This window comes from Anser brachyrhynchus, assembly GCF_964034855.1.
Source record: "Anser brachyrhynchus genome assembly, chromosome: 13".
NCBI classification, from domain to species: Eukaryota; Metazoa; Chordata; class Aves; order Anseriformes; family Anatidae; genus Anser; species Anser brachyrhynchus.
Window position 1 is genome coordinate 7,936,296 of NC_137708.1, and position 22,266 is coordinate 7,958,561.

At 49.0% G+C, this 22,266-nt stretch overlaps 1 protein-coding gene across 5 annotated transcripts in view; it reads right to left on the bottom strand.

Moving 5' to 3' along the window:
- Positions 1-12,623, bottom strand: part of FHL1 (four and a half LIM domains 1) — a 32,290-nt gene extending 19,667 nt beyond the window's left edge. Inside the window, exon 1 of one of the 5 annotated variants that reach the window (XM_080553683.1) lies at positions 12,056-12,623. In XM_080553683.1, coding sequence (XP_080409809.1) covers positions 12,056-12,113 — 58 coding nt within the window. In that variant the 5' untranslated portion in view covers positions 12,114-12,623. Of the gene's footprint in view, positions 1-9,038; positions 9,188-9,234; positions 9,703-12,055 lie in introns of those variants that run through there. The other 4 variants (XM_080553686.1, XM_080553682.1, XM_080553687.1 and 1 more) reach the window with 4 other exon arrangements.
- Between the last annotated feature and the right edge of the window lie 9,643 nt (positions 12,624-22,266).

Here is a 22,266-nt window from a genome sequence, read left to right on the forward strand (position 1 = left end):
CCTCTCCCGCCTTCCCACCGCAGGTCTCACAGCAGCAAAGCACGCTACAGCGTTACTATCAGTGCTCACTCTTGGAGCGATGGGCAAAGCCTACAGGCTGTTACATTTATCATACAGAAACCCTGGAATAAGAAAAATAAGATACTTAGAAGTGTGCTTAAATTTATACACAGAAATAAACCAACTGGAGTTGGTACAACCACTTATGTGTTTCATTAAGCCATCCTCTGCTCTGCGGCTGGATCCAGGCCCAAAAAAATGATTTTGTTTTCTTTTTCAAGTAGCAGTGAGACAATAAATTGAGGGACAACGAGTAACACAGCCTGCAAAGGGAAACAACCCTTCTCAGTACGATTGCTGCTGGCTGTCAAACTACTGTCCAAATCAAACTACCACAGGATCGGCTCCATAAGACAAAAAAGCGGTGTTAATTGCACACAAGTGCCAGAGAAAACTGTCAAAAAGCTAAAGCAGATGTGAAGCAGTGGCTTGCTTTCTCTTAAAATGAGCTTGTGCAGCTGCATTACATGAGAGCCCACAAGCGCCTGCACTCCCCTGGGAACAGGGCAGAGCCGTGGGGAAAGGGAGAGGTTTCCAAATCCTCAGCAACTTCTCCAGTAATTACGAGGGACTCTACTGAGTGTGGGACTCTACTGTCACCTTGCTCAATTACATCTATTAAGCCTAATTCTCTTCTCAGCTGTGCTAGAGCCAGCCCAGTAGCAAGGCTCGCCTGCTTTATACCAGTGTTGAGCCAGGTTAGACTCGGTCCTGGCCAAGCCCAGGATCTGAAAAGTATGGCAGTGGTTTCAGCTGCGCAGAGACAGCCAAGAAAGCAAACATGCCTTGGTACCAGGAGGTGAAACAGTGGGGTAAGGACAGGCTGCTGGAGGAGGACACAGCCAGGAGAGACGTCGCAGACCTGCAGGGATGCCTGTCCCGCCCCCAAAACCCAACACCTACTGCTCCACGGCACAGAAGAGAGGAGACAGAGAATATCAAACCCTGCGTCGAATAACTCACATGCACACTACACAAGCAGTGCCTCATCTCCAAAGGGCTACTGAAAGCAAAAGACAAAATGCCACGGAGCAGCCCGTTAGCTGCCTGCCAGCCCAGTTACGGGCAGCACGGGGGACGTGGCAGCCAGGGCACAGGGCTCTGCCATACAGCGGGGTAACGCAGGCTCCAAGCCAGCCGCTTGGGTGGCACAGGCACTCCTCCGAGAGTGCTCCCAGCTCTGCCTCAGCTATAAAAGGCAGATGCACGCGGGTGAACTCATGCTTCTCTCACCCGAATCTCACTTGGTTATATCTCCTCACGTTAAAAATCACCTTCTTCAAATGCCACCCAACCCAACTGTTAGGGTCTCATGAAACCCTTCCCTAGAGCCGATCACTGAACGTACTGGCAGCTGTGACACGGAGCTGCCCGTGATGCTGAGGGACTTGGTTGTGTCACCAAAGCATTTTCCGCATGGCCCCAGAGAGCAGCTAGAAGAAATCCACCCACAGGCCTGGAAGGGATTTGCAAGAACACAGAGACCTGTCACTCAGCGCTTGTAAAATTATAATAAAAGACTTCCAGAACATAAAAATACCTCTGCTGAAACCAATGTGCTGTTTATAGACACAACCTTTGTCCCTTGCTCTAGAATACATTTGGATAAGCCATGCGGTTAATCCAAAAAAAGATTGAGGGTTTGTATCATGTGAGTATGTTTGTGGATTATGTTTCAGGGGCTCAGCTTTTGTCTGCAATTGTGCTGTTGATAACTGGTATCTGCTTTCAGTCACTATGTCTTAAAGGGTTTGGTGAACTCCATCAATGGGCCTCGGGCTTATGCGCTGCTCCATCAAGACCTCCACCCCTAACCCCTAGCCCTACTTCCCTTTTGTGGTTCATCCCCAAAGGAAAGAGGAGAGCATGAGCAGGAGCACGGGGCGCTGCTCCGTGGGTGCCACCAGAAAGGAAAGGGGAGAGTGGGTGCTTGGGGAGCACTGCAGGGATGGGCAGACGCAGAAAGGTGCCAGGTGCCGTCACCAACATCAGCCCCTCAAACAGCAAGTGCTGGTCTTGGTACTGTTCTGGTTGTGTAAACTGGTAGGTGCAATAATGGCCAAATGTACGAGCTCCTGCCGGGGTACATTGCAGCAGGGGGTTCAGGTTTTTCTGAGCCCTTGTTCCAGCACCTGGAGCAGCAGCAGGGGAGAGGCTCCACGGGTCAGATTCACCCATGTAACTTCAGATGCTTAAAACCAGCCCTTATCTACAAGCCAGGCATCACAGTTCACCCCACAATCCTTGCACAGGGAGCGGTTTCCAAGATAGGGGAGAGAGCAGAGGAAGCGGTCACTAAACCCCTGGGGCTCTCTGACCCGTGGTCCCACCGGGAACAGCAGCATTTCCAGGAATTGTGAGGGTCCTTGGCTCAGCAACGGCCCCACGCACTGTCCCCTGCACGAGCTCATTTGCAAGGCAAAAGCCTTCTGGCAAAGCAGCTCGCGGAGCGTCCAAATGTCGGCAGAGCAGACAGCGTTCCTGGCGCTGGCTCCCTCTCCATCCGGCTGCTCCAGCTCAGGCACCAGCATTGCTCAGGGGATGAGCTCATCGCTATTTCAGGTTGGATTTGCACTTGGCCATCTCCCTGGTAACCAAAACAAATTACTCATTGGTTTATAGTGGATTTATTGGTTGTTTGTTTCAGCGTCTAGCGAAGTACGCAGAGTTTCACCACACTACAGCAGCGACGTAGCCTGGTGCCGGAGGGCGCGTAGGACGGTATTTACAGCCATTGCTATGGGGATGGGCCGCGCTAGCACGGGGGGGTCAGAGGGAAAGGCAACCGTGGGCTGGTCCCAGAGACGTGGAACTGTAAAAAGCAGGTGTGCGGCACGGCCTGAGCTCACACACGGCGCGGATGTTGCCACACGGCAGCCTCCTGCCACCCCAGACACCGGGCAGGTGTTGGCCGCCTCCAGCACAGCAAAGCAGCCAAGGAGAGGCTGCTCACAATCCTCCTCACCCAGAAATCACAGAATCCTTCCCAAAACAGGTATCTGACACTGGTATATCCACTAACACCAGCTATCATCAGCTTCATTTCACAAGTCAGAGCCGTGAGGACACGAGCCAGTTATAGGAGTCGCTGCCTGTTTATGCTCTTGGACAGGAATTTTCCCCCATTCATCATCACAGGCAGCAGCACAAAGGGCACAGAGAAGCCAGGGAAACGGGACTAACTCCGCTGTGTTTGCCCACAGAGTGCTTGAAAGGAATCAGCAGTTCCCGTTTTTCTGTCACACCTAGACCTGAGCCAAGATACAGCTCAGAAGTTGCCCAAATTGCCATGTACATTTAACAGAGGGTTTAAGCTTTTGTTTTTGCTGAATGTGTTTTTGCAAGAAAGAAAAACTCTATCCTGATGATCTCAATCCGGCAATCCAAAACGTTCAGAGGTCCTGCAGACACACAACTGGTGGCTGGGGCCCCAGCCCTGTCTTCGCCGACGAAAGCCGGCAGGTTGTGTCCCCTTCCCGCAGGAGACCTGCTGCAAGCAGCCCATCCTGCCACACAGGCAGGTCCAGAGCTTCCACTTTTAGTTGAAAACCGCTAAGGTGATGACGGTATAAAAGGGAAGATTTCAGCAGATGGCATGTTCATGCGTTAAACAAAGAGAATCAGGATTAAAAAAAGAGAGACTTCAGTCCCTGCCGAGCACCTCTGTGCCTCCACGGGGCAAGCGTGGGCTGCCTCCTGGTCCTGCTCTGATACCGCCAGCCGTGCCATCTCCAGAGGCGGCACCGAAATTCGTTACACATCAAGTGGCATTTACCTGGCAGGCTGTTCCAGGGTGGAAGCGTGACTGGCTTTCAGTCAGCAGAACAGGGGTAGACAGGAAACAGTATTTGCATGTGCTGAGTGAAATATATAGCTCTGTGTATTTTTAAAGTTAGATGAGAACAGAGAGAGAGAGGGATTCTTGCACCCTCGACTGCTCACTACTGGCTCTCCAATGGTACTGTCAGAAGCAAGACCAGGTCAAGACTGCTTAGAGATCACCAGGGAATTTTAAAGAGGAAATCAATCAGTAGGAATTACTTGTATTTCTGCATCAGGACTAAATTAGGACCACACAGCCCGCTGCTTCTGGAGGCGCTGTCTGCATTTGCATTCCCTCAAACCACCGACAGCCCTGCAGCAAATGCTGTACAGAAGAGCAGGATGCAGTGCCTGGCCCACAGGATGCTAACAGGATCCTAACACTGCCTCGGCAGGTCGTTAATCTGAACAACCGGTCCACTGGATCGGGTAAATCGTGCTAGAAAAATTCTTGTAGTGGCCAGCAGCAGCGTGACTGCGCACAGCTGTCCCAGGGTAGCCCATCCCTCAGGATGCAGGTAGTCCTGGGAACGGCACATCTTCGGGATGTTTAAAAAAAGCTCTCTGCTATGCCAATAAGAGAAAGGGCAAAGCAAGGAGGCAGAGCACAGAGTGAAAAAGACTCAAAAGTCCAAAAATGAGAAGAGAAGACAGAAGCTGGAAAGGCAAGCGGGCAGTGCCTCAGAAGTGACTAATTCCAAGCCTTTGCTCCAGTGTTTATTATAGAAAAGAGAGATAAGAAAGGCAGCTGGTGGTAACAACTGCCAGGAGAAGCCAGTCCCAAGCTAAACAAATTGCAAATGCCTTGCAAGTAGCCAGCCAACTCAGAATGATTCCCATTACTTGGGGCATTTCTTCAGAAGAAAGTACATGATTTTCTCCCACCCCACCTTGGTATTAGCAATAGGGAAGCTATATTTTGTGTGGTTTCATAGTAACTCTAAGGGGTACTCAGCCAGGTACCACTGGAAGCACAAGAAGACTGAATATTCCCCACTGAAGGCACTGCGGAAGGGCTGGGACAAAAGCCAACTAGCAGCCAGCTGTGGGTTTAGTACTGACCACTTATTTTTCTTAGCAAGGGAATAAAGGCACATCCAGCACACTGGTCCATAATACAATGTTCTGGAGAACTGAGTGTTGGTGTTTTGTTTGGTTTTTTTCTTTGCTGTCTTTGGCCAAACAAAACAATGGCGACCAATTCTTGCTCTGCCAGAAGCTCTGAAGTCCTCTTCTGCTTAGACGCTGCTGCGATACAGGAACACTCACATGCTGGTGCAGCCACTTTGTCACTAAAGGCAGCTTGCAAGAGTCAAAAGCAAACTAGGTGGATCATCCACCCCTGTGCCAAGTGTGCCTCCAAAAAAAAGAATCTCTTGGCACATCCAGCACATTCAAGTTCTTGTTAACAGTGGTCTCTTAAACCCTACATGTCAGGACACCACTGGAACTAGCCATCATGTGAGTTGAAGCTCCCCTGTCTCAAAGCATCAGGGTCTCTGATGTCTTGAAGACAAGTGGAAGGATTTTCCTGAAGGAAAAGCATTTTTCAGCTATTTATCCTGTTCTTCCTCTTGTCTACACCACAGATGTACAGATGTCAGAACTTGTTGAACTGTTGTGCTACAGTAAGATAAGAAGTAAATGGACTCTGGAAGATTTTATTCTAAGTTATTACACCTCGAGATACACCTGTCACGCAGCTCCTGTTAGGCAGATTTTATTCTTTTCCACTCCACTCTGGTTTCCCCTTTCCAGGAGTAGAAAGACACCAAAAACCAGGAAGGCAAAGAGCCACCCTGCACTGCTTATTCCCAGCAGGAATAGTTTTTTTCCTGTTCTTCCTTTGAGGTCAGGGGGACAATTTGTGCTCTGCACTTGATCCCAGCAGATCACAAATGTAGCCATACCCCACTTTTAATCCCTCGCAGGTACTGGCTGCTCGCTGCCCACTCATGCGCCAAGCAGCCAGCTCTGCTGGGCAGGTGAAAGCAGAGGTTTCCATCTCCAGTTCTTTTCCACTACACAGGAGAGAGAGATCCCAAGTTACACCAGTCTCTAGGCTCTGCTCAAGAAACAAAAAAGAACAGGCACATCCGTGGAATGAGTGGATCTTCTGAAAACACTGTTCTCTCCAAGCAATCTGAGGTCAAGAGGTTTTGAATTTCCTATTTGCAAAAATAATGCAGCTCTGTAATGCCATCCAAACCAAAATTGTAACTTTGCCTTAAAGTTTCCAGTCAGGCGCACAGCAAAATACCACCACTTCCACCCTGGGCTGCAGCTCCCTTGCTGTCGGGAACCCTGTCATGGCTGTCCAGCCTTTTCCAGGACACTCTTTAATTTGGCCTTTTTTTTTTAAAAAAAAAAAAAAAAAAAGGTTACTTCCACAGGACCCTTTTTATCCCACTCCAGCACGGCTACAGTACAATCCTTGCCCAGATTTTGAACAGCTCCTAAGTCCTAAACGTCATTTTAACCCTCTCCTCCCATCGGATGTGAGCCCTATTTGCCACGAGGGACAAGCCGGTTCCTCAGAGGGAGAAGCACAAGAGCATCCGCCCATCATCCGTCCCCCAGACGACACTGCTCTGTCTCGCTCCAACAGCAGGAATTTGCCCTGGCAGCACTCTTGCCACCGCACACGCCGGGGTGATGTCCCAGAGCTGGCTCTGTGCTGCCCGTCTACAAGGATCCCAGTCAAAGCACGTCGGGGAGCTGAAACGCAGCGGGCTGCACCCTGTGTCTGAACCCAAGGGCCGAATGCTGCAGACACGGTTTTGCCAGAGCGCGGGGATTACAGCACTCAAGCCAGAATATATAGCGCAGCCCTTCTAAAACTGCATTGCAGAGGTGGAAACAGGCATTTATCTAAATAGCATTTAATCCTTTGGAGTTCTAGTGTCTCAAGAGCCATCTGGTTAAAATTCCTCTCCAAATCAGGATATCTAAATGAAACATGAGGTCTCTTTCTTCCTCCCACACTTGCTTTGCCAAAATCAGACATAAAATGACTGATCTCAGACACTTTATTATCCCTGAGTCTTCCATAATAAAGAAATGGAAAAAAAAAATAAAAGGAAAGAAAGAAATCACAGTGAATCAAGCTGAAGCATCTTGACTAAAGCTGACACTGTATTTTTCATAGCAAAAATCGCAGGTCAGGTCTGGGAAGGTTCCTTATATACACATTATTTCTATTACCTTTTCAAGCAAAAGTTATGCTGCCTAACCAAAGTTACGGAACTGCACCTGAAACCTCAGCTTTGCTACCTAAATTCCCCAGCGTGCCCCCCAGAAGGGGGGTAAGCTCAAAAGGGCATCATTCACATAGGCTACTGCTGATGGGGCAATATTATTCCTGGCTCACATCAATATTATAAGTTATGTCACATCAATATTATAAGTTATAAGTATGACTGTAAGTTACATTTAGGGGATATGGGCCCAGATGAGAAATAAAGTGCATCCTACAGCATCATTCCCTCATTCGAGGGCAGGGACCCGACAGAACTCCCAGGAGCTGCTTCGTGCCGTATGTCCAGATTTTCCATCCATGGTGCAGTTCGATGGAGAGGCTGTTTCCGAAATAAAGGCCAGCCAAGACGGGCTGAAGAGTGTTTACATTCAAGTGTTGGAGTACCATAAACGATGCCTCCTTTTGAACAGCTGCCTTTATTTACATCCAGGCAGAGAATTATACCAGCATACGTGGAAGCAAGCCATCATTCACAGCGGGGAATAACTTCTCCTGTTAGAAACGCTTCAAGAGACCAATCCTACAGACCTCTCTCAGCCAAAATTCCCCAAGAGCAGAGCAACTCAGAAAGCAGCTATAAAACCCAGCCCTGAACTGGTTCCTTAGAGCTCCAGTACAAAATCGGAACAGTTAAATTTCTGTTGTGCTGAGCTCGTGTGGTGCTAGCTCTGAAACACCCCCGTTTTTCTGTCAGGTATTAGTCAAAAATGCATTTTTATATACTGCATTCTTTACCAGGAAATTAAGAACTAGTTTGTATTCAAGAATGCTGTACTAGTGGGGGAAATAAAAAAAAAAATTAAAAAGAGGGTGTTGTCACTGAAATGAAGTAGGTGGGTGCTTTTATCATTAAAAAAGAAAGTTTAAATTTTAAAGCCATATTTGGTTGCTTGATCAGCTATTTACTTTGTACATCATAGCTTAAGAATTTAATGAGTTTCCTTTCTGAAAGTTTAAAAAAAAAAAAAAAAACTTTTCCTCTCAAAACAAGGTAAGAAACTAATCAGTAGCTGGATTGTTTTAATCATTTTTCCCTTTCATGTGCTAGAGTACAGTGATTTAAAAAGCAGCTACATCCATTTCCAGACCACAGACAAGCTCCTGCTTACACAAGGCGAACTGAACCAGAGTCACATGCATTACCTTATCTTTTGAACAGTTGATAAAGAAAAGATTAATGACAGAAACACCCATCTTGCAAATCCACAGGTGAATAGTTTCACTCCTACAAGTAACTCCACAAATACAGATAGATACAAGGGTGCAGTATTTGCATAAAGTTAAAGGTGTTTGCATTCACATGGGGACAGCTGCAAGTGTGGCTTGTTAGAAAATCCACAACCGTCCAATACTCCGTAATACAGAAGGAGGAAGATGTGGTAATTATTAGCTGAAAGCTTGCATTTCCACCTTCCCCAATTCTGCTAGAGCCAGCATGCTCCCACAGTTCGGTGGGTATCATTCCCTGCTTTCCAAGAACATCACATCACCTGAGGAGCTGACAAAACAGCCACTAGTTCAGTTATTTCCTCCTCAGCTGTCATTAAAAACTTCCAACAGGCACATCTGATCCCCCGCCTAGGAAAACAGGCTGCTGACAGCTCACACACAGCTCTGTACCACTGCAAACACTCCCGAAACGCCCACTCGGCTGGGAAGCAAAGAGAAAAAGCTATATTTATACCCCAGTGGCTGCCTGTACTTTCAAAGCCATCACCTTCCAGGAGGGAAGGCACGCATCACAGAAAGGATGCGAGAGAAATCAGAAGCAAGAATTCGGATAAATCCCACACCCGAGACACCCCCTAAAACAGAGGCGGTCTCTGAGGTTAACTCGCTGATCCATGAAAAAGTTGTTTGCCGAGAAGCGTGTTTCAGAAGTACGTTGCATACTCACGGACTTCCCGTTTCCCCCAGCCCTGCTCTCACAAACCCTTCCCCGGCCAGTTCCCCAGGCGAGCAGCCACAAGGCAGAGGAGACCCAGCACGAGCCCTGAAATCCGAAGACCCGCGAAGCGCGGGATGCCGAAAGTCTCCCCGAGCTGCTCGCCAAGACGATGCTCGAGAAGGGCGAGACGGAGGCATGTGCTTACTGGCTGCCGGAGAGCCTGGGAGCTGCTGCGAGGTGGCTGCTGCCCGGAGCAGGAGCAGGAAGGGATGGAGCACAGCTCTCGGCACAGCTGTGCGCGGTGCTGCGGCAGCGGGCAGGACGTGGGAGCGCCTCTGTCCAGGGCTGTGCCTCCAGCCCCTGGCCGGACAGCCGCTGGTTACACACTTATAGCAGGGAGGCGCGTTGCAAAAAATTAATCCAGCCAATAGCACCGGTCCTGCCTGGGGAGCAGCTGGAGGGGAGGGGGGGGGGGGAACAGCCTGCTCCTCCCAGGGCCTCTGCACCAGCCCTTTGGGGGGAAAACCCAACCAGCAACGGCACTTTGCTGGCATGGCTGCTCTCCCGCTCCCCCACAGTCGTTGCTGGGACCCATGGGGTTCAGCAGGCTGGGCAAAGCACCGCTACCCCCAGGGTGCCCCCCAGAGCATTTCACACATGGGGAACACAGCACTAAAACTTCGTCTGGGGAGTCAGGGGGAGAATATGTCATCGGTCTCCCATCCTGCCCAAGCTACCCTCTTCCAAAGCTGAAACATTTCCTGGCAGCTCTGCCATGACGTGTGCCACCGTCAGGTTCATAGACAGAGTTTTCCAGGACAGAAAACAAACAGGAGGGATGTTTCAAGTCGGCAGCCTGCAGGCAGGGAAGGAACCCGGCTGAAGAGAACACAGTTTATGTGATACCAAAAGATGAATATTTTCTTCAAAGCAAATATAGAAAAAGCACTATCAGGTGGCAAATCATTCCTACATTTAAATAAATCTGCCTGTTTGCACTGCACACCAGGCAAATCTGACAACATTCACTTCTGGTTTTCCCCCATCCCTTATCCCATTTGTTTTCTGCTCATATATCTTCCAACTTTGTCCCGCTTTCTTCCATGCTCCTCCTATTGGATACATAGCCCAGCAAGTTTATTTTCCACAGGAGGTGCTTGGGTTGGAGCTCCTGCATTACAAACAGGTTTTTGTGGTGCCTTAGAGAACCACAGAGCTTCTGAGTAAAGACAGGAGAGGCAGGGTGAGTACGCTGGGTATACCACTGCTATCCTTGGAAAGCAGATCACGATACGTGGGCCAAGGGATTTCTGCTTGTTTAGTAAAAAGAAACAAACACTGCACTGGAGTAAACACACCCTTTCCAGAAGCATTTGCATTTCTGTGTGTCTGTTTTTCTATGCAAACAGGTGAGTACCACATTCTTCCAACATCCCCATCACCCACATTAACAACGTTCCTTGCAGCTACAAGAAAGCTGGGCTGTCCTGAAGTTCAAGGCTCAGACTGTCACCACTCGCCAAGAAAAATTTCAGGCATACATAGAATACAGATATGAAACACCCATATTATTTAGCATTATAGACTGAACTGATCCATTTTCACAGAAATCTAAATACTCATAGGAAATCTAAAAGCTGTCTAGAATCTAAACTTGCCTTTTTTTTTTTTTTTTTTCTCCCAGCAGCTCTCCCAATCCACATAAAAACTTAGTTACCGTCAGAAAGAGGTTTTCCCTAGTGGCTCTCTCAACAGGAACTTAGCAAAAGCCTCCTGACCAGAGGTGGATGGGTCATTACCCCTGCCACCACAGGGGTATTCGGGGACTGACCCTGCATCTTTGCAGATGCATCTTGGAGGAGCACAATCACTCTGACAAGCAAGCAAGCCCGCTGGCAGGTACCTGCAGCCCTCCAGCAGTGCAACAAGCGCAGGGAACAGCAGCTGGCTGCCACCAGGACCCTCCACCTCCTATTTAAAACATTAGATGCCATCTACAAACAATGCAAACCAGAGATTTCACCATCAAATCCCAAACACCAGCCACCATCAAAAACAGCTCTAAGGTACAATGTCTATCAGCCTAATGGCATAGCAGCTAAACAATAAAATCTATTTAATGTGTTCCATGTCATTATTATAAGTCCCCCCCATGATTACAGCAGAGCAAAGTGTTATTTGAGCAACTCATTGCTCTCCTCAGGCTTCATCTCAAAGCCTGGTCCTGCACAAACTGCTTGCTCCAGACCCCATTGGCTTTCTCAGCCAGCCTCATAGGCACATCACATCCAAAGAAGCAGCAGAATAAAGGGCCATGAAGGCGCGTGGCACAGAGAACTGCTCTGCCCCACCTTCAGTATTGCTGCTCCTGACAGCAAGTGAGTGTTTGCAGTACCAGACCTTAAATCTGCAGACTTAAAATGACCGATATACCTGACACAGAAAAATTTAAGCGCTCTTAACCTCACGCATATCAAAACAGCAACTTAATTCTGTTTGGAAAAAAAAAGTGATTTAGAAAGTAAATACAGTATGCAACTTAAGTCAAAGAAAAGGCACTCAGGCATTGTTGTATTACAGATACAACATGGCACTATAAAAGTCTCTGCCAAAGTGCTGTATTAAACAAGAATAAACTGCAAGAATGACACAACTCATTTCACAGGGCTGAGACAACTCTGAGTCAACCCCATGCTATCACCATTGCTTGCTAAGGAATATACCCAGATATTGCACACACTGATTTTTGGCAAACACGGTAAAACTTTTTTCTTTTTTTTTTTTTTAAAAAAAGAAAAGAGGATTCTAATGTACCCTTGACTGGCTATCCAAACAAAATGAACTATGGGCAGAAGCACTTAAAACTAGGTCGGTTGAATTACTCACCCAAAAGCTAACTGCTGGGAAACTTTATTTGGAAATAGCGGAGCTCGTACAGTTGGGCAAGGAAGCCGCTTCATAGCAGAGCTCCCTGCAAGAAACCTCACGGAGCAGGACAGTACACCCCACAAAAGCACAGATCTTACCTGAGGGCAGGAGATCTTGTCCACACTGCAAGGAAGACGGCATCGAATATTTCACCATCTTTGAGACCTCCGGTCTGTTTTAATTCAGTCGCTCTGCATCCACAGAGGAGAAGTCTTCTGCACCATCGGTCCCAATTTTTAAGTCAATGCTCTTCAGAAGGAAGCCATTTTGGGGTGCATCCATGCAGAAGGAGGATCGCGCGCCACTTGGGGGGGGCTCGGCTGTCCTCCTGGTTTCCACACACCGTGCTGGGGGGGACATGCCCCACACAGCGCTCCCAGACCAAGGCTGACAGCAGTTACAACCATCCGGTGTGAGGGAACAGGGCCGCCGCACTCACCCGTCCTCTGTGGGACACCGCAGCCATGCAGAGCCACAACAGCTCTCCAGGCCAACACGGGTAGCCTCTCCACACACGCTGGTCTCTTCTCCTGGCATGCAGGACATGAGGGGACCTGACCCGTGCCTCAGCCATACCAGCTGCCTCAGCTCTTCCTTCACGCCACAGCCCGTCCCACAGCTGCCCCACTCCATGTGGGGGTAATTACCAGTTCCCTCCATTAGCTCTCTGCGGGCAAACCCCCTTTCTCACAAGCAGCATTTCTCCTTCCTACAAAACCACCTGGAGGGGCCCTTTTCTTCTCCCAAATTGCAGCCTGAAGGAGGCAGCCATTTGGGGGCTTCAGTTGTGCAACCACCACCACCACCTCCTGCCAGTGCATGAGCACAGGAAACCTTCCCGGAGGTGTTTCAAGGGATACAAAAAGAGAGGAGAGAAAGGAAAAAAAGAAAGAAAGAGGGAAGTAGATGCAGCAGTCTCCCTGCCCTGCACTGCCCCACCATTTTGCTGCTCAGGGGACAGCTCGTGGCCAAGCTGAGCCCCCACCCTGCAGGCAGCTGGGCCTCACCTGCAACGCACTAATTACCGTGCAGGCCGTTAGCAAAACGTCTCCAGGCAGGCGAAGTAATGGAAAAGCTGAACTATTTCAGAGTCATTCCTCTTGGGGAGTAAGGAAGGGTGGGGCTTTGGGGGTTTTATAACGGTGTGGTTAAAACATCGGTGATGTAAACCCTTTTTCCACAGAGTTTAATGCGCTGGAGTGGCTGGGCTGCCTCAGCCGAGGAGCAAACCGTGGCTCTGGGCCAGGTGCACCTCTGCAAAACCCAGGCACCAGTCAGCTCTCTGAAATAGGGAGCAGAAAGCAAAGCCTGAAGAGCAATGGCCAGCTCAACCAGTGAACCTCAGTAGGAGATGGGTGCCCCATCATTTCCACCTCACTGTTGTGGAGCCCAGTGAAGGGCAGTGTGCATGCACGTGTTCAAAGAAAAAAATTCCTGAAGTATTGGTATGACCTTGCTAGCTGGAAAAGGTGCTAGAGCAATGCACTAAAGACAGCAAACCCATCCAGGTCCAAGCGGGATTTGGTTAGATTTTGCTCAGCTTCTTTGTCTCCAATATCAGGTGGTAAATAAAACTGCAAAACAGAGAGCACCACTGACAGAATAAGGCTTCTGCAGTAAAACCAGTCTTTGCTTACAATGTAATTCTTCCTGTCAATGTAGTTTGGACCCTACACACATGCATATGTAAAAGAGAGGGATTAAATTGCTGCTGAGGGGTATCTATGGATGGTTCTCCATCTATGGCTGTGCAAACCAGTAAAGGATGAAGTAGGAAGTTCTCCTCAGTTTAGGGGGCAGACAGTAAGACACTAAAAAGGCGGGTTGATTGCTGCTAACCTACTCATCTTTCCACCATTTAATGTCAAAATATATCTGTAGCATAGCCCTATAATGCCATCAGCAAAGCCGGATCAACAGATCAAAAGAGATTTTCAGGAACTGGAAAATCACCTGCTGAAAGACCAATAGCAAATATGCCTTTGAGTAATTACAGTGACTGCGTTATTCAAGGCATCACCGCTACTCAGATTTTCCTGAGTGACACCAGAACCTGCACTTTGAGAGAGTATCAAGCTAGAGATCGTTCCCACCTTTAAAAAGCAACTGCGGGGAGGGCTCAGCTATCAGGTTAAGAGGAGCGGCTGTGTCAGCCTGCCTGTTATCCTTTGGCAGAGGCCAAAATGCTTCTCCCAGTACAAACAGCTCCTCCTGTCCATGGAAAATTATGAAGGTGACTCCCATTTATAAAGGATGATGCACCAGGGCCCTGCAAAATGGACGCATCTGTTGGCTCTGTGGGTACATTTTGAAAAGGCAACACAAACGAAGGTTTCCACCTCTCTTTCCAGCAACAATATAAGTTTTCAAAGAATGTTGGCAGCACTGGCAGGCATTTATCTGCAGCCTGCAGGGGGCTGTTCAAACACGAGGTTTTCTGCCAAGGGTAGGGCTTGAGGTTTTCTGCTGCACGGTTATTTGAAGCTCAGCATTTCCAGCCACATTCGCACACACGGTCCTTGTGTTGTTTCGTTTCCTCTGCTGCTGGATGCGGAAGCCACAGGGTACCCTGTACGGAGCCATGCTCCAGCTGGGCATACACCCGTGGGATATGCTAGCCCTGCGAGCCCACACTTCTGCCTTGTCCTCCCCATGTACAAGCCTCTTTTGGTCTTACGGTTTGTATAAACCTTGTCTAACTGCCTTGCAGAGCCCACAGACTACAGCATGGGGAATAGTCTGGGCAAACAAATAACTTTGCTCATGCAGAACTACTGCTATGACTAAAATTTTTCGGCCACCATCCACTGAAGTCAAGTAAGTTTCCATTGACTTCAACAGCTGCTGGGTCACAATTTGTTTAAGTGTTTCCAGACTTTGGCCCTTCCAGCAAACACCTTGGCCAACCCTTTAACAATAACTGAAATCCATCAAATATTTGAGTATTTGCATAAGCAAACCAGATAAAATTTGAGACAAGGTTTGGTTCTTCTTAGTCTTTATCTATTATCAGTTCTGGGTGGATACATATCCAGAGAGATTTATCAAACAAAGGATACTAATAGCAACGAGGTAAACTGATGGCAATATAATATTAGGTTTTACTTTTAACATACCAAGGGGATTTGTGAAGGTATCCGTTATCACCACCAAAAACATGCTTATTTTTATCTTACTATACGTAATTACCCTAACAGTGTTCTTTTTCCTTGGTGTCAGGCTCACCACAAGTTTCATGTTCCAGATTTGAAAAATAGCTCCCAGACATCAGATCAAAATTAGGCTCCTTTATTAATTTTAGCTTTAGATTTTAGTCTCGGGAAAAAAAAATAATAATAATTAAAAAAATCAAGGTGCCCACAGGCTAACATAAGTAAAATAAGTGTTTTAATGGCAAAGGAGTTTTTCAAAGCATGACAAATTTAATTTTACTTGAGTCTGCAGCTAAAATCAAATCAATTAGAAAGCTGAGGACCATGAGAAAACACACACAACTGGATTAGATCATTGAAAGGAACATGAGAAATGATAGGCACAGCATGGGCTGAAACTTAGAGAGTTAGCCTACAGCTCAGGGAACCAAAATTGAATTCCTCATCCTGCTACAAATGTCTTGCTTGACTTTGGCTGAGTCATGTAACATCTGTCCCTCAGGCGCTACCTGCCTGGCTCTGAGGCTGCCGTGTAGACGTAACCCAGAAAGGAGTAGTTGTGCTCAGCGCCTGCAGTCCCTCACATTCCTGGGTTGTGGCTGCCTTCACCCTGTCTGCATGCCCAGGCTGGAGGGGTTCACCTGCTCTCACTTGGGTTCCTGCTTGTACAAAAGGGCATAACAGGACTTTTTTTTTTTTTTTTCTCTAGGGAGGGCTGCATCAAAGAACGAACTGCTTGGCTTCTGTTTAAAATGCAGCCTTTGCAAACACGACTGATAGGTAGAAAGAGAGAGGAAGCAGCAGGGAGAGGTCGAGGTATCAGCTGTAAAAGCAAGCGCCCATGGAAAAGAAAGAGGTTCACAAAGCAGAGCTGGAGACAGCAGCAGCACTGCAAGGGGCTCACACAAACCTCCTCCGCTGCCACGGCCTCTTCCAGACCGCTCTGCTCAGATGTGGGACAGGACGTGAGAGTCACACGCCGGTCCCCTCCACCGTCAATGTCTTCATGGGTGTCTGAATGAAAGCCCTGAGCTGTCGAGTCTTATCAAGTGCTCTGCTGGCTCTTCACAATTTTGTATGATTCACAGTTAATGCCAGTTAAAGTCTTATTTAGTAAGAGAAAGGCATCTGAAGTGCTGGAGAAGCTTGAATTTGGTGTGTTCCCAGGTACCAACCTAAGCTCACCACATGGAGATTGTGCCACATCGCGGTGCAAAGTGGGGAACAAGGCTGCTTGTCCCAGGACAGGGATGGGATCAGCCCAGGGGCTGGAGCTGACACAAGTCTCCAGCTGAAGAGACTTCTAGCCAAACCAGATTTAAGTCCTTTTCTCGTACATAAGGGTTCTGGGAATCATGTTTACTACACAGCCCTGGGCTGATGGTAATAAAAGAAGCCAGGTCACACCTTTCTGCCTGTTCTGCTTGTTGCTGGTGCCCAACAGTACTGGCCGTATGAGTATTCTTACCTTCTCTCTCAATTCAATCTCTCCTTTCGTGAAAAAGCTTTTATTAAAATTATAAGGCTATTTATAGAAGGTTTAGTCTCTAATAAGGTTGGGAGAGGAGGGTTATTCCCTATGTCAAACAAGGTAACAGTATCCCCTTAAACTGCGTGCTTAATGTTGGCTTCGTAGTTAGGCAAAAAGAAAATCTGTGAGTGCTTTTCAAAGGCTTTGTATCACAAACAACAACAAAAAAAAAGAAATAGTCATGGGAAAATTACAGACTGTTTGGCACTAAGGAAATTATGAATGCAATTTCCTGAGTTCTGTGCTGAAAGAGCTGCAGTAAATAGCTGTCAGGCAGCTTTCTCTACCAAAAGATTTTAGACATGATACCAGTCTGTGAAGGAGATTTGTCTGTGCTGGACTTTTGCTTTCCTTCCATTTCAGAACAGATTTTCAGCTGATTTAGTTCAGCTGCACAAAGGGAGCATGGGTGTGTTTTCTATGGTTTAAACCAAGTTTTCTGGGAATCAGCTTTTATGTGAAAATGAGGAAGCTCCCTTTTTAGCTGAACTCTGCTGAAGAAAAGTGATTTAAAGATGGGTTGCAGTCAAAGCTGAAAAAGACCCAAGAGAAAGATCTCAGATATATGCATGGATATAGAGAAACTGTCTTTCTGCCACTTCCATACTGAAATAAATACCTTCAGTAAAAACAGATTGTGAGGTGTTTTTTTTTCCCTCGGCAGCTCCAGTGAGGGCTGGGAACAGATGAAGGAACTGAACCAACAGCAGGGAAAAATATTTGGCAGTAGAGACTTCGGATCTGGGGAAGAACGTGAGAGGTATGCCGAGGCTGTTTAGATTTTGACAAATGAGCAGCACGCTGCAGCGCAGGGTGGCGGAGCCCGTCTGCGCAGGCTGCAGGCTGACGCACACGTTGACCTCGTAGTGGTACCAAAAGCATTCCTGCACAGCATCCCCACGCTCACAGTAGGGCCCGGGGGGAGGCTATGGTCCTGAAGGGATGTGCTCCAACGGAGTGTCGCTAGAGACGTCTTACTGAGGTGTCCTTGCCCTCCTGACCCCAAGAGGAGAAGGCCACTGGGTGCTGTGTATTCACTTCCCACCTCCCTCACGCACATCAGAGCCGGTCAGTGAAAAATACTGCTAGGCTGACTTTTAGGGACTCAGCGTTGCCTCCTGCCCCCTTCCCAGGGCTTCTGGCTAGGACGCGGGAGCTGGTGCCTGGTGGGTGCAGGGGGTGATGCTGTGCTGTGGCACCGCAGCTGGAGCCGGCCCGTGCCCTAGGCACTGCTGCCTCGGAGAAGTGCTGCAGCAATGCCCCTGGCTCCTTCAGAGAGGTTTCTGCCCTTTGAGCAAGCCTATGAGTGTCCCTGGCAACTCAGAGCCACAAACATGGAGCGGTAGGAGCCAAGAGGGACCAGCCAAACACGAAACCTGGTAACTGGGGTATAAATATTTACACTCCGCGCCTTGGCTCTACTCATTCCGCTGCATCAGGAGCACGGCCAGACAGAGAAGGCCAGGTATTAACTGTCCCACTTGTTGTGGTCCAGGACTTCCAGACGGACCATAATCCCCACCGCCTCGATGTCCCGGGTCAGATCCATGCCCCAGAAAGCTGCAGGTGCTCCTCACGCTCCTCTTCCTAGCCTGAGGGTGCCAATGCATCGTCTTCCAGTCTCAGCATCTCTACAGCACTAGATTTGCCCCGCTCCTCCCCAGATCAGCCGATCCTTGCAGCCCAGCCTGCTCTGTGCTGCTGCTAGCACGGCTGCTCCAGTGCCCTCTGGGCACAGCTGCCTGACCCCGGCTGTCCTCTCCTCCTTGGGGCGATGCAATTCAGCCTTGCGAGCACTGCTGAGGCTTGGTGCTCGCTCTGAAATCTCTGGGATGATCGTTTTTTTCCAGGGAATATTTTACTCAGCCCCTACACCCTTGTCACGAGTGCCATCAGTCTATTATCAGCTCTGTCATCGGAGCGCAGGCTGATTCCAGCTGAAGCAACAAGTCGCTGCTGGGAGCTGAGTTTAGGCATGCGACTGTGCCAAACGGCGCTGGCATCTCTCTAGCGGGACAATAGCACTGAGCCCTTTAAGGCATCTGGCCCAAAGCTAAGGCATTTTATCGACAGCAAATATCTCTGCAACAAAGCTCCAGCTGGTGAACCAGCCCATGCAAAGCAGAAATGAAGTCACAGGGGAAATTCACTTGCCTTTTGTAACAATTTGGGCATTCTCATGTAAGCAGCAGACACAGCTCTGAAATCCCAGGGTGGAAAACATGACCCGGACATATCTTGTGCTTTTGCAGGGTTATATCACTCATTTCACCAGGTAGTCACGCCTGCTCTGTCAGAGGAATCCAGTCTCCAGCTATTGCCTTGGTTTTGTACCTTGAAAAATGGACAGCAATGCAAATAGTGACCTTAGACCACACAACCAGACATACCTTAGCTAAATAGCTTTATGTTTATTCCAAATCTAAAAAATGCAGTGGAGTATCTGGAGAAGGGAAGAAGATTGTGTTAATTCTGTCATTGAGAAAGAGGCATTTCCAATTCTCTCTTATTACAGATCTCAAAACCTTCAGAGGCTAGGAGAATTCACACAATGCATCCTGAAGCACCAGTGATTAATATTAACTGCCTGGGAAAAAGGGAGAAGTCAGCAACACTGCATCTGTTGCTCCCCTTCCTCTTGTACCTCTGGGAGAATTAGGAGCTAGCTGTATCACAGAAGAGCAGATTTAGCCATCCATCACAGTGAGCAGCGGAGCTACTTCAAGGTGCTGCAGAGAATGAGGACACAGCGGGGAGGTGGGAGACAGACACCCTGGCAGCGAGGTGGCAATAGCTTCTCTTGCTGCATTTGGAGAATGAGCAGATCAGGAGCTTGTCACGGACCATGGGCACCAGGCCATGGAGGGAGGAGGAGGGGGGAGGTGTCCTTGGCAGAAAGATCAGGCCGAATTCAGGGTACAGAAGTCCCTCATGGACAAAAAGTGCTCAGGAGTAGCTGCTGGGTACCTGCAGCTCTTGGCCATAGCTTAGCTTGTGCCTGCAGGAGGAGGAAGGGCAAGGGAAGTATTCCTGCTGCTGTTTCAGCCTGAGATGAGTACAAAATGCTCTGATGCACCGTGGGTTGGTATTTTCCTATTCACAAAGCATCCTTTGCACCGCGGTGCCTTGCCAGCTCAGCACAGCCCGTGTGGGCAGGCTGGAACAACTAACCTTGCCGCTGCTGGGAGGGGAGCTGACACGCTGCATACAGCTGATGGCTTTAATTTACACACTTTTTTATCTTTGTCTGCATTCCTGGGAGCTTATGCATACGGGAAGGGGAGCGATGCTCACACGTGTCCTTAGAAGTAGCTGTGACCACACTATTCTGCGAAACACGCCGGGTTAGGAGATTGCAGCCATATAAGGACTCCTGGGGCCAGAGCATCGCTGGCACCCCTCGCGAGGACAGATGGTGGAATTTCCTACAAAAGGCCAATTAAGAAAGATCAAATCCTTTTGTATATATATAATGTCTAAATATTTGACAACAAGTTTGAAGCTCTGCTACCTTGGAGCCCTGAACCTTACAGTGTCTCCTGCAGCCTTTAGGGGATCTTGTAGCCCCCCACGCCGCCTCTGAGTGCCCATCGTGGACCGTAATGGCTGGATTAAGCAAAAGCACCGAGATGGCCTGCATAAGGTCTGCATGACCCCACAGTAACATGCTCCAGAGCCCCTGGTTCCCAAATCCATTCTGAGAGCAGACCTTTGCACGCCTCTGGTGCTGTCCTGCAACACCGAGGAGTGACAGGCTCGACCTCTGCTTTCCCCAGCTTTGGGCTCTCCCCTCTCCCCACGATATCTCACTCCGAAGCAGCCAACCCACCAAGGCTTTGCCTCGCTTGTTTTGGGGCTGGTCCAGGCATGAAGTGCCCCATCGCCCCAGCGAGCAGGGGAACACAGGGTGCTCACGCCGGGCAGTGCCAGGAGATGTTGCTACGCTTGCACGGGACACGGAGTACACAAACACTGAGCTGCCTCTGGGCTCTCTCAGCGCCTGGCAGGTTTCGTTGCGACTGTCAGCAAGGACACCATTTCTTCACCCCCCTCGCCTTGCCTCGTCTTCCAGTTATTCTCTACTCAAGCCGAAAGAAAAGGCTTGCACCACTGCAAACAGCCATCACAGCTGCAGACTGGGTGCAGTGACCCCGCAAAGCCCAGAGCCCGTTAGTCTTGCAGGCTGGGTGTTGCATGTGGAGCTTGAAGCAGCTCAGACACTTGGCAGCAGCTCCAGAAAGGCTGCACCCCGGCTCTGGAGGGCCACAGCTGATCCTGCAGCAAGCTGGAGACCACCAGCCTTAAACTGCAGCTTCCAAAAGCTTAACCAAAATGAAAACGAACAAACAAAACCCAAGCAGCTGGCTTTAAAGGGTCAAGCAAGGTGGAGTCTGAGCACGAGGCCACCTCCAGCCTTTCGGGTGCCAGCGTCCAGCCACAGATGCCCAGCTGAGAGCCCTCCCCAGCCTGCCCGACCAAGTGCAAAGGCAGCAGCGAGGCCATCGCTAAGCCAAGCACGTCCTTTGTGAATGCCAGCTCACAGCTGGCTTCAGCGAGTGGGCTCAGTGGAAGAGCTGGTGGTGTTGCAATGGGGCATTTCCTCCTTTCTGCAGGTGAGGACTGGAGCTGGGTGGTGGGAAGGCATGGGGAGCACAGCAGGGGATGGAGGGGCTCTGGAGCAGGGGTGGACTGCAGCCTCTGCACCTGCAGGGACACTGGTGACGGACAATTACTGGCCTTTCCAATATTGCCATCTAGAGGACCCAGCAAGGACAGGAGATGGTTGCAGGATATGATGAGATAAGGAAGATTCAACAGCTTGCCTTTTGTTTTAAAAAAAATATTTTGCCTCACATAAAGATTTTGTCAGCATGGCATGGACGGAGAGCCAAGTGCACAGCACCTGAGAACACAGTATTGCTCTGAAAACAGCAAAACAGCCCTGTGATTCTTCTGAGGCTGTAGGTATCTTTGGGAAGGAAGGCAGAGCTGATGGCCTCTTGGCTGGCTGCTGGGCTTGGGACGCTGGTGGAAGAAAAGTTCTTGGTTTTCTCAGTGCCAAATCATTACAAAAGAACTGCTTTAAACCAAAATGTCGCGGACGTTTTCAAAGCAAGCAGAGTCGTTTGGCAACAGCAGAGTTCCTCTGTTTTGCTAGCACAACAGAGCAGCTTTGCTCTCTTTTTTTGTGGTGGGGGATGGCTCAACACAGGCTTGGGCCAGCAGGTGCCGTACGCCCGTGAGCCAGCGCTGCACTGCCCACCTGGACCCGCAGGGTGGGGGACGCCCGTGTACAGGCACGGCTGTGTGGTGGCATGGTCCTTCCCTCCGCTTGCCAAAATCAAACTCACGGCTATGTAAAGGAGGAAGGTAACAGACCTCTGCACTGCTATGGGTGGAAGACAAGGGTTTGTGAGATTTCTGAGGCTGCCCTCCGGCAGTGAAGCGGAGCTACAACGTACTGTAATACCCTTAGAAAAGTGAAGGTTGCCCTTTTAGAAACAAAGCCCTCAAAAGCAGATTCCTGAAGTTTCCCAAATGACCTCAGTATTGAAAGACTGTAAAGCATTTGAACAACAAACCTCTTCTGCTGCTCCCACAGCACTCACAAAACCAATGCAGAGGA